The sequence below is a fragment of the Pangasianodon hypophthalmus genome, chromosome 13 (genome assembly GCF_027358585.1).
Source record: "Pangasianodon hypophthalmus isolate fPanHyp1 chromosome 13, fPanHyp1.pri, whole genome shotgun sequence".
Classification (NCBI taxonomy): domain Eukaryota; kingdom Metazoa; phylum Chordata; class Actinopteri; order Siluriformes; family Pangasiidae; genus Pangasianodon; species Pangasianodon hypophthalmus.
Window position 1 is genome coordinate 4603788 of NC_069722.1, and position 13246 is coordinate 4617033.

General features: G+C 39.9%; 1 protein-coding gene across 1 annotated transcript in view; it reads right to left on the reverse strand.

Annotated features, from left to right (window-relative positions):
* The window catches only part of cntnap1 (contactin associated protein 1), a 37414-nt gene extending 31386 nt beyond the window's left edge, over positions 1 to 6028 (reverse strand). The window contains exon 1 of the mRNA XM_026916962.3: positions 5636 to 6028. Coding sequence (XP_026772763.3) covers positions 5636 to 5711 — 76 coding nt within the window. The 5' untranslated portion in view covers positions 5712 to 6028. The remainder of the gene's footprint in view (positions 1 to 5635) is intronic.
* Between the last annotated feature and the right edge of the window lie 7218 nt (positions 6029 to 13246).

Here is a 13246-nt window from a genome sequence, read left to right on the forward strand (position 1 = left end):
ATTAAAAATGCCCATGAAATATAAAGGTGTAACATGATTTCTACATGAGCATATTAGCAATTATGTATGCCGCACACACACACACACACACACACACACACACACACACACACACAGACCAATCTCTGCATACTAAAGAGACCCACCACTGTCTCCCTTTCTCTTTCACTCCTAGTTCACAGAAGGGCGTCGTCTTTCTTTCAGCTTCTAAAATTATTCGCCCTCCCTCCCTGCCTCTCCATCTTATCTCTTTCTCTCAATGTGTGTGTGTGTGTGTGTGTGTGTGAGTGTCCCCTTCCTTCATGCTTTCTTCGGCTCTCACAGTCAAAGCCAAGGGGATAGGATAACAGCAAGCGTGAAGGAGAATCCTGCAACCCACAGTGTGCTGACAGAGCATGTGCAAGCTCACACGTACACGCACACACACACACACACACACACACACACACAAGCACCCCCACCGCTCCAGGCTGACGCAGCACTTTTGCTCTGAATGTGCGTCTGAATACCACATTAGCTGCCTCACATGAACTCACAAGAGAGCGTCTTTTAGACGAGCGTGCTTGTCCCTGGAGGATGTCTGAGGTATACACTTTCCTTCCAAACATCACATGGGTGAGCCTGGGTAGCAGTTGCATCAGGATATGTTGCAGATGTTTTCTAGCATGTGATTATGAATAATTCAGAAAGGCATCAGCCAGGAAGAAACATATAGGAAGACAAAAAAAACGGCTCTATCTACAGATATAAGAATAGCACTTTCCACACAGGTGCACTCTCTTTTCTCGCACAGACACACACTCCATATTTCTCACTCTTTCTTGGCATTGATTTGTATCGTCACACCCTGCCTAGGTCTTTATCTATCTCTCTCTCATACACACACACACACACACACACATGTCCCTAATTCCCACCAAGGCCCAACAGCTCTCTTCCCTCTGACAGAGCATGTAATAGATGCCGCTCTGTTACCCAACAAACACGCAGTCTGTTTCTAGAACGTTCTAACATCCATGTTGTTCCGGTCAGTCTTTTTTACAGCCTTTAACTCTGAGAGATTTAACTATAACTGGTGAAACTATAACATAAAAGCCAAAAAGCATTAAATGTCATGACATTCAATAATAGGTACACTATATGGCCAAAGGTTTGTGGACACCTGGCCATCAGACCCATATGAGTTTTTTGAACATCCCTTTCCAGATTTAGTCCCAATTTAACCTCGACTCTTCTGGGAAGGCTTTCCACTGGATTTTGGAGAGTGGCTTTGGGGATTTGTGTTCATTCAGCCACAAGAGCATTAGTGAGTTCAGACACTGATGTCAGGAGTTCCAGTGTTCCAGTTCATCCCAAAGGTGTTCAGGGCTCTGGTGTTCTTCCACTCCAACTTTGGTAAACCATGTCTTCATGGAGCTCGCTTTGTGCATGGGGCATTGTCATGCTGAAACAGGTTTGAGCCTCTTAGTTCCCGGTGAAGGGGAATTGTAATGGCACAGCATACAAAGACAACAGTGTGGGAAAGAACCACATATGGGTGTGATGGTCAGATGTCCATATACATTTGCCCATTTAGTGTATGTTATATGTAAGAGATAACCTCCAAACCCCAGCGTGTTATCTTGCTTGTATAACAGCTACATGACAACAAATTCAGAAATAATGATACGATTGTTGTCATTATTATGCATATATCTGGCCTGTTATTTTGCTCTGTTCCTGTCACTTTTAATTAAAATATTAAATCTGTAAAACATAAAACCTGAGGGTGTGCTGTGTCATCCCTTTACAATGGATTTATTCCTCTAGGATCTTCAGCATCCCATTACTGGTTTCCTATTTCCACGGGAAAACACTCTCGGATGTGAGCAGCTGATAAAACTGAGACGTTGGCTGTTTTAGTTTTGCACTGGGGCTAAGAAGCTAATAAGTATGAGAAGCTTTAGTTTAGCTTCATGCAAACTATAAACCTAAATCATCAAGCACTTGTCTCGAAAGATATCGCTTGGATCAGTCACAATATTTGTACATGAACATAGAAGAATGCATACATAGAGTGTGTAGCTCAAATGATGGTAATACTGTATGAGAACTATGATATAAAAGGGCCTTTCGCACCGTGGGAACCTTTTCATAGTACCTGAACTAATTGTGGAACTACCCACTTTTTGGCATTTTCGCACCTCTGGAACTGGGTGCCATTTTAGTACCGGACTGCCTTTTTCGAGAACCAAATTAGCTCCTACTCTGGAGCAGGGTCTAACCAGCACAACTGGTACTATCCGTGACGTAAGTAGACGTTGATTGGCCAAACGCGTACGAAAACGCACTCACCACTCATTCGGATTATACAGATAACGTGTTCTATACAAATACAGATACGAATAGGAAGAATAGGAATTAGAAAGAATAGGAAAGAAAGGAAGGGATAATGATGATAACAAAACGACAGTTATAATTATCTGAATTCCCTTAAAATCAAATAAATATGAACATACAGTGGTGCTTAGTAACTGCCTGGTCAAGGTCATGGGGTTTAAACTAGGATAGCAATTCGTTTATGTTGATATTATAATAACTGTGTGAACAGGATTTTAAAAAGTCAGTCTTTTTTCAGATCAATCACATCTCCAGTTGAGCCCAATTATGAACTGGAGTGATGTAGCTGAGGCCGAGGAACTGTCAGAGCCAGGATTCACACACCATGTTCGCAGTGCTGCCATTTCTACATCTGGAGGTCTTTCTAGCGTTTTTCTGTGTTTCCAGGGGCAAAGTGATATGGTTTGTAGTAGTAGGGTTTAAGCCACACCCACTTTGGGTTTAATCCTGAATACAGATATGGATATTTGGAGCACTAAACAGATACAGATACAGATAGTGTCAATGCATTACACCCCTACTATAAAGCATCCAGGCCAAATCTACCAGATTCGTGAACAATTTCTTCCCACAGGCCATTAGATTCTGAAACAGACCTCCCAATGGCCATTTCTTTCATCTCATTTCACTCAGTTACACAAACTACTCAACCCAGTGCACTCAGTCGCTTCACAAGGAAGACAAATCTGCAGAAAAATTTAAAAATCCACATACATAAGTCACTTTATATTCTCATTTTGCTGCTCAAGACTGTTAATGGTTTACAACTTTTTGTATCCTTTAACTGTACAATAAATTCCACGGACCCCATCAGCACATATTTATTTCAGGAACATTATTTAAATGTGTATTTTTACTACTTATTAGAGTCATATAACTTTTTATTCCTTTCTACCAACAGGACTTTTTACTCTTTTATTCTTTTATTCTTTTTATTCCTTTCCACCAACCCTAACCCTAACACTAACCCTAACCCTAAGTCCAAGTTGATAATATTTATAAGCCAACTTGTTTTTGACTCATTCAATTCAAATGATCAGTCAAACAGGCTGATTTACAGTATTCTTTACTGTAATGTTTTGGATATAGTCAGCAGTTGACAATATAGAATGACTATAAAGCCTACTTGACTTTGTGGACCTGCTTTTTGTCTTTTTTTTTAATTAGTTACCAGAGATAATACTGTGTCCTCTACATCTAATAAAGTGACATATTAGTTGAATTTGCTTATATTTTTTAACTTGCTAAGGTATGATTTTTTGCAGTGTACTACAAAAACAGAATGACTTACGTCACCTAATTTCTGTTTACAGCCACGAATAATGAAATTTCATCAAAAACAACACACAACTATTCATTTTCAAGGTGCTTATCTTACACGATCCGTGCCACTGTATGGTGTATGTATGGACAATGCTAGCTTAAGAGGCGGAGTTTAGAGGTTAGTGCGTATGAGGCAAAGAAAAAAGTGAGAAGAGTTCCAACAAAAATTCGACAGCATAAGTGAATAGAAATGATTTTGGAATTCTTGAATAAAGGAAATGAAATTAAGGATATTTGTGAAAAAAAAAAAAAACTTGCTCAGCTCCGGGGTCCCTGGTTGAGTCCTGAGCTCAGGTTACACTGTGCATGTTCTCCTCCAGGGTTTTCAGGTTTCCTCCCAAAAAAAAATCCTGTCAGTGGGTGGACTAGCTGCTCTAATTTGCTCCTGTAGGTGTGAATGAGCGTGATGGACAGGAGTTCTATTCGGGGTGTGTTCCCGCCTCATGCACAGTGCTCCTGAGCTCCACCACGACCCAGTGCTCCTGAGCTCCACCACGACCCAGTGCTCCTGAGCTCCACCATGACCCAGAGCTCCTGAGCTCCACCATGACCCAGAGCTCCTGAGCTCCACCATGACCCAGAGCTCCTGAGCTCCACCATGACCCAGTGCTCCTGAGCTCCACCACGACCCAGTGCTCCTGAGCTCCACCATGACCCAGTGCTCCTGAGCTCCACCATGACCCAGTGCTCCTGAGCTCCACCATGACCCAGAGCTCCTGAGCTCCACCATGACCCAGTGCTCCTGAGCTCCACCATGACCCAGAGCTCCTGAGCTCCACCACGACCCAGTGCTCCTGAGCTCCACCATGACCCAGAGCTCCTGAGCTCCACCATGACCCAGAGCTCCTGAGCTCCACCATGACCCAGAGCTCCTGAGCTCCACCATGACCCTGAGCTCCACCATGACCCTGGGCAGGATAAAGTGCTCTTTCTGATTCAAAGATGAATGATTGAGAGCCGTGAACAAATGAATTTGCACAGCAATATTCCTTTAATCCTGCATCACTCTTGCATATTTGTGGTTGTATTTTCCTAACAGACATCCACTACAGTAAATTCTGCTCCTCTCGTGGGAACATTTCTAAAAGTGGCCAGGACATGCCACTGCTTCTAGGATGTGATATACGTTATTTTGTCATATCGCCACTCCCCTACCCATCACACACACACACACACACACTTCAAAATGCTTAAATCAGACTGCTATCATGATGACAGTCCTAAATTACAGCCATTTCTTCCAGTCCAACCCCTTTAAAAAATATCTGCAGCCGCCTTTGAGCATTTCTGTGCATGCAAAGTTTACAGTGCGTGGATTCCTCTGCATTACACGTCATGCAAACGCACGAGCCCGTCCTCGCGGACAGGTGATGCCGCGCGCTCAGAGGAAACGCTATTACACCGCAGTTACAGCCTATATGTGTATATATATATATATATATATATATATAACGGATCTTATGTGTCTTTTATGTTTTAACAGTAAACATTCAGGGCTGTTGGTAAGTGTTTCTTATTCTGTGTGAAATGCAGAGGTGCACTGTGTCCTTCCTGGTGTAGGATGCGCTCCGCGGAAAGTTGCGTGCGGGCGCGAGGAAGCACCGCAATGCAGAAAAGAGCACCGCGCGCGCCCCACCGCAGGACAGCTCTCTCTCTCTCTCTCTCTCTCTCTCTCTCTACTTTTCATCTCGCGACCACAAAACCCTGCTCTTTAAAACAGAACCCAAATCTAAAATAAATAAAGAAATGACTAACTAAATAAATAAATAATAAGTAGTAATAAAAATGAAAAATGCAAAGATGTGGGACTTCAGATTTTAGGTCTTAAATCTTTTTTTAAGCATTTTATCTTCCTCTAAACACGCGCCCCGACCCGTGCATTGCGTTCAGGAATCTTTAATGTGACACTTTCACGCAATCTTGCGGCACTTACGTGATGAGCAGCGATGCAGCGCGAATAAGAGCAAAAGGCCAGGAAGGAGTAATCGCAGATTTCTCAGCTCCATCATCTTCCTCTCCCTCTGCACTGGGGTCGGATTCCCGCCTCGCCCCGCTGATCAGATCATTAGCGTCCACACCTCCGGGGTAGCGGGGTACCGGGGCAGCGGGGTAGCGGGGTACCGGGGCAGCGGAGTCTGGCTCTTTCCCGGCGCTCCGCTTTGACGGTAACTTTAACTCGCGCTGCTCCAGGTGCTCTGCCGGCCGGCCGCGTGCACGGTGCTGATGCTGCGACTTAGCGGGAGCGCGCACACAATTCCACTGTAACACAAGCGCTGCAAGTTGAAGGGAAAAGAGCAGAGCAAAGAAAAACCCGGAGCTGAATTAACACTTAGAATGTTTAATGATCTATTACTGTCTTAAAATAACTCTGTCTGTCTATCTATCTATCTATCTATCTATCTATCTATCTGTCGGTGCTGATTTAACTATCACTGTCTTTAGTTAACTCTCACATAAAGTAAATCTATCTAGCTGTCTGTCTGTCTGTCTGTCTGTGCTGATAACATTTATAATGCTAATCTAACTCTTACTGTTTTAAATTAACTCCCACTTAAAGTATATCTATCTATCTGTCTATCTATCTATCTATCTGTCTGTCTGTCTGTCTGTCTGTGCTGAATTAACTATTAATGTGTTCAGTTAACACCACATAAAGTAAATCTATCTATCTATCTATCTATCTATCTATCTATCTGTCTGTCTGTCTGCTGAATTGACAGTTATAATGCTAAATTAACTGCTTAAATTAACTCTCACATAAAGTAAATCTATCTGTCTGTCTCTCTGATAACATTTATAATGCTAAATTTATAATTTATAATGCTAAATTTATAATTTATAATGCTAAATTAACTCTTACTGTTTTAAATTAACTCCCACTTCTATCTATCTATCTATCTATCTATCTATCTATCTATCTATCTATCTATCTATCTGTCTGTCTGTCTGTCTGTCTGTCTGTGCTGATTTAACTATCAGTGTCTTTAGTTAACACCCACATAAAGTAAATCTATCTATCTATCTATTTATCTAGCTAGCTAGCTGTCTGTCTGTCTGTCTGTCCATTTTTACTGAATTAACAATTATAATGTTCTATCATAAAACCTATCTATCTATCTATCTATCTATCTATCTATCTATCTATCTATCTATCTATCTATCTACCTACCTATCTACCTGTCTGTCTATCTATCTATCTATCTATCTATCTATCTATCTACCTACCTATCTACCTGTCTGTCTATCTATCTATCTATCTATCTATCTATCTATCTACCTGTCTGTCTATCTATCTATCTATCTATCTATCTATCTATCTGGTGTGGATAGTGTGGTTATCTGCTGCACAGGACTTTCTCCAATTTAGAGACATCGGGTAGCACTGTGAGGATCATGTTCTTAGATTTCTCCAGTGCTTTCAACACCATACAGCCTGAGGTATTGGGGAATAAACTCCAGTTGATGCAGGTGGATGAGTCCCTGGATTCGTGGATAATGGGCTACCTAACTGGCAGGCTGCAGTTCATACGATTTCATGGCTGTGTGTTGGATTTGTCTGTGTGCAGCACTGGAGACCTGTTCAACCCATACACCTCTGATTTTAGGTGCAACACTGAGTCTGATGACATGGCCTTCGCGGGGTGTATCAGACCAGGATAGCCGGATGGGCAAGAAGAAGGAGATGGTGATGGATTTCACGAGGTCTATGCCTCACCTATTGTCTGTCCATTAATATAAAGAATGTGGTGGTAGTAAGTACATATAATTTGTGCTTGACAGACTGGAATGCACTATAAGTACCAACGCTGTGTACAAGAAGGGCCGTAGTTATCTCTATTTCCTACGAAGGCTGTGGTGTTTAATGTGTGTACATCATTTCTACCAGCTAATGCTGTCGTTTGCTGTTGCATCAGTGCAAAGCGTTGCAAAAAAGGCTGCTCAACAAACTGATTAAGAAGGCTAGCTCTGTTACAGGATATGCTGGATTCACTGGAGGTGGTGTGTGAACAACAAACAAACCGTTAGCCATTATGGATAATAACTTACACCCCATACATCACACACTGGCTAGACAGAGAAGCAGCTTCAGTAATAGACTGATACACACGAGCTGTACTAAGGAACGTCACACCAAGGCATTCTTACCACAGCTATTAGACTCTATAACGACTCACACCTACTGTCGCAGCAGTACTGACCTCCTGCTGTCCAACCAGAACCAGGACTAGAACCTACCTGCACTATGCAGCACATGATTATATTGTTATTATTATTATTATTAGTAGTAGTAGTAGTAGTAGTAGTAGTGGTAGTAGTAGTTGATTTTCCTATAACAGCATGTCAGACTGTGTTTCAGCAGTGCATGATTGTACAGTTAATAGTCCATTGGGGCAGAGTGAAAAAAGTGTTGCAGTTTGTTCATCACTATGTTATATAAACAGCTTTGGCTTTAGGAACTGGGTTTGTAGGGCAGACACTGTGCATGGCATGGGTTCGGGTGAGACTAGGCATCCAGCTCGGGATTTGTGCTGCGTTTTAATCAGTTCAGATTGAAGCTTTTTCATAAGCTGATACTCTCCTACTCCTGCATATTCCAGTAAAGAGAGAGTGGGGGTTTAGAGGATTTATCGTCTTCCATAAAAACATCGTTGCTTCATCAGAAAAAACAACATTCTGAATGCAATCACATGATTTATGGTTTTAATCTCATTCACCAGTTCGGTATTAATGAAAAAAAAAAAAAAATCTAGTCCCTTTTCTGCATCTTTTATCTGCTGATCATGAGCAGATGCAGTGTATGTGAGTGTGTAAGTGTGTGTGTGTGTGTGTGTGTGTGTGTGTGTGCTTGTGACAAGACAAGGAAAATTAGATTTAATAAAGAGTATTTTCAAAAACGATGACCATGAAGCACACACACACACACACACACTCTGTTAAATATAGTCAATTATCTAAAATATGGATAATTTGGATGTAAATATATAGAAATATGTGTGTATATACATTCAATTTGAGGCATCTTTGCTCTCTCTCTCTCTCTCTCTCTATATATATATATATATATATAGAGAGAGAGAGAGAGAGAGAGAGAGAGAGAGCTGAGCTGTAAGTGTTACTGAGCATCTTGCAGAAGCAGCCACAGTTCTTCTGGAGACTTTGACTGTCGACTCGCTTCTTATTTCTGCAGCGAAACCCAGCAGCCTTCATTATGTTTTTATTTGAAAAGTGTCTCTTATGTAATCTGCTGCTTTCTTTACTGACATACAAACATTTTTCAGTATCATTTAATTTTGTGCTGGAAAACTAACGTTTGGAATCTAAAATGTTTTTGTACTGAATCAATAATGTAGAAGTCATAAAATAAAAATCTATAACAAAGTTTGTACTAAAAAAAAATAGGGTGCTTAAGACTTTTGCACAGTACTGTATATATATATATATATATATATATATATATATATATATATATATATATATATATATATATATATATATATATATATATATATATATGGTGTAAAAACATGGAAATATTTTGGGTGAAACTTCCATTGCCTATTAGCTTTGAAACATGAAGTATGAAACATGTCTTGGCTTTGACTCTCAAGTTCTGTTTACACCTCAGCAAAACACATCTACTTGCTCCAACCTATTTCTTTACAAACGATAGCAATACAAAATATGCAGCCTGGTTTGGCCGTGTTTGAATTCCGGAGATAAAATCTGTCTCATCCAGAAAGCAGTGAAGCACAGCTATCTATAAGGTTCCTTATTTAGAAGATAGTCATGCTTTGCTGCCTTCAAAAGCACAAAATCTCTGGCTGATTAAACGGGCTTACGGCTGCCTCGCTTTAAGATTACTGTACGTTTGTAAAGTACGTTTGTAGCATGATGAAATAAGGTGAAAGGAAGAAGAAAACTAGAAACTTTCTAGTAGCACATAAATGTTTGGGGAATCCAACACAAGGGTTTTATTACAGGGGAACACACAGACCTTTTTTGTTACACATAATGCCATGAGTAACTAATGTCACTGTAATAAGGCCATTAAATGGCCTTATTAATGTGGATCAGACTTGCAAAAACACACATCTCCAGCTTCTCCAGTTAGATGTTCAGGTTTGAACTGGCTTGAAATTATTTTCTGACAGTTCCGAATGCTTAATTGCTGATGGTTAATGTAACACACATGCAGCGCAGCTGATTATACACGTGTTAATTAACACTGATTTGCACACTAATTGCGCTATAATGACATTCATTTAGGTCAACAAAGTCATCATTACAAACAATTCCATATTTAACCACTCGAACGTCAAACGAATGCGCCTCTTACTTTGTTTAATCAGATTTAATCATAGGCTCCCGGCTACTATCAGGATTAACAGGATTAACCAATCAGGATCGTGCATTTTCTCTTTTCTGATTGAAAGCTACTAGTCAGCTAGCTACACTCTGAGCTTAAAGATATGGATGTAGTACTGGAGGAGAAAAAGAATCGTAGAGCTGGTTTTCTAAGGTAAAATGTCATTTTCCTTATTACTTGCGTGTCATTTTTAAGAATTTTCATTGACACTGTCATAAAGGAATTTTATTTCCTGTGTCTGTTAACATTATTATTATGGCGAGATCGGTTGATGTTAGATCGTAGCTTAAGTAAATAAATTGCAAATAAATTTCTACTGCTTTCTGGGAAAATGCTAATCAAAATGCATCAGCATCACACTTATCAGATTAACTGCATTGATGGTAAAAATTTGAGTAATTGTACTTTATTATTATAGTTAGGTATTATTTTTGCCATGTTTATACTTTACTTGAGTGTTAGTAAAATTGCATTAGTTAATTAATTACATTTCCATTAAAAAAAATTTATTTTGACTTTCAAGGTACTTGTTAAAAAACTCAAAAGTCTCTTCTCCTCTCTTCCAGCCAATCACATGGGGTCAGTTTAGTGTCCAATTAAATTCATCAGTGGAGAAAAAATGATCAAGAATCATAATTTGCCATCTGTTGTGATTTTCTCATGCTACACAATGTAGTTAGCGCTATAGCTATCTGTGTGTGTTTGAAGATGGATAATCCACTGGACTGCGGTGTTGAACTTGAGGATGAGCGCCCCTGGCCCTACCTCACTAAAATGTTTCAATATGCTGAAGAAAGCAAAGATTCGTATAAAATGAGGTGTGAAAAAAGGCCTGAACTCCAGCTAATTTGAAAAAGCATGTTGAGATAACTTTCACAAATTTATTAATATGTTAACTGACTATATTTAGCTTTGCTACCCTGTTTATTTTTGTTATCATTATTTTTTTTGCTAACACAAGGTTAAACTAGCATTGATTCCAGTAGCTAATGTTATCAGCTAGGCAGCCAGTCAAATTCTAGCTAATAGCAAATGTACAGAGATGTTTGTGTGATGTTTTCATGCAAAATAGTACAATTCCTTTCAAATGAAAATCATCTAACAGTTTTAGATAAGTAATAAAAGTTAGGTTTGACATGCAAATGTGACTTTTACTTAATTTCATCAGTTAAAAATACTTACTTTTTACTTTTTTAATACTGCATTAAATTTAAGAGTAGCAACTTTTTTTTACTTTCACTTGATTTTTGGCTGCATACATCTACTTTTAATTGTGTAAAGTTTTGACACATTATCTATACTTTCACATAAGTATAATTTCTCAGTACTTTCTCCAGCCCTGCACAGATCACACTGTGATTTAATTCAGCAGATTTCCTCAACTTCACTGAAATGAATTCATTGCTACAGCAATACCAAGAATAAATTACACCTGTAGAGACAAAACGCATACCATTTAATTGAAGCATGACTCTACTGTAGCCCAGATACACACACACACACACACACACACACATCCCTATCTCTGGCAGCATAATAAGAAAGAATGACATAGCTCTTCATGCATCCCCTGGTGTGAAATTTGATATATTAAAAACTTTCAAGAGGAACTGAAACTCTGCAAGCGTTTTCTGTCACACCGATGTCAATTCACGCCAAAATTCTTGTCTTTTTTGAGGACGCTTAAGTCATTTATCTTGGTCGTGTTAGCCACACTGGAAATGTCAGCTACTGAGAGAACCACATGCGGATGTTAAGAGGCCAGGGGCAAGATTTACGTCATGCCGGAGCATAACCAATTCCTGGCTATGTGTGTTGTTCTTGTAATCAAAGCTAAAGTCTGGCACTGAAACACTCCATTGCCTTTACAAGCCTTTGATATTCTGTCCAGCACACAGGTTTTTGAACATTCAGCACATTTTTCACCTATTTATCACTGTTGAATAAATGGTTGGCCAGAAGACAGAGTCATAACCGGCTCTGCAGCCAAACTCACAGCCTAATAAGCCTCTTTGTTGGATTTATGAATCGCCTACATTCAAGAACTAATAGAATTTTATTTCACAAGCATAACTATATCATTTTTCACAAATATTCAAGGAAAAGACCTGCTAATCCTGAGATCTACTGACTGTCAAGGTCATAGCATATGATTTGAATCATTATCATCCCATTCACTGAGCCCTTATGCCATGTGAATGGGGGCGGAGTTATGCAGGAAGAGACCACACCCATCGGGATATGAGACGTTTCATCATAGGATAAAGGTGATCAGTCAGTATTGATGTGCACTTCCATGTAAGGGAACAAGTGAAGGCAAACCATGTCAGCAAAAATATATGCCCCCCTGAGTCCACTAGCATTAACAAAAGGAAAGTATGTGCTGATTTTTTTTTTATTATTTAAATGTATCTGCTTAATATTATATGACATTATTAAGTATATTATTGAGTTGCACAGTGGTATAGCAGGTAGCATTACTGTCTCCCAGCTCCAGGATCCCTGTTATGATCCTAAGCCTGGGTCACTGTATGTGTGGAGCTTCACCTTTTCTCCCCATGTTGGTTCTCCAGGTTCTCCAGTTTCCTCTCACCTCCCGAAAACATGGCAGTGGCTATGCTAATCTGAATAAGTGCATGAATGTGTGTGTCTGGTGCCCTGGGATGGACTGGCGTCCCATCCAGGGTGTATTCCCGCCTCACACCTAGTGTTCCTGGGAGAGACTGCAGATCCACCATGACCCTGACCATGGATAAAGCACTTACTGAAAGCGAGTGAGTGAGAATGAGTGATTAGTGAGTAAGTTTAAGGCAAGAATTAAAAATATTTTAGGAAATCTACTCGGCCAACAAGTGATTATTGTGTGTACAGAGTTGGCATTTGTCTACTCTCTCACATTTCCTCTGTGTTGATGTTTACACATCTCACCAACCTGCAGCAAATTATACGCTCTGACGTTGAAGTTGAAGCACAGATTTTCAGTCAGCCACCAGATGGCGGACCTGACTCATATCTGAAAATACAGACGAGGCTTCTTGAATGATCAAAAATCACAGACTGAGTGAGTTACAACTTCAAGCACACAGATGCTCAAAACAAATTTCCCTCATCAGGACAAATAAAGTATATCTGATCTGAAAAATAAAGTATATCAGATCCGAAGCACATTTTTGTTGA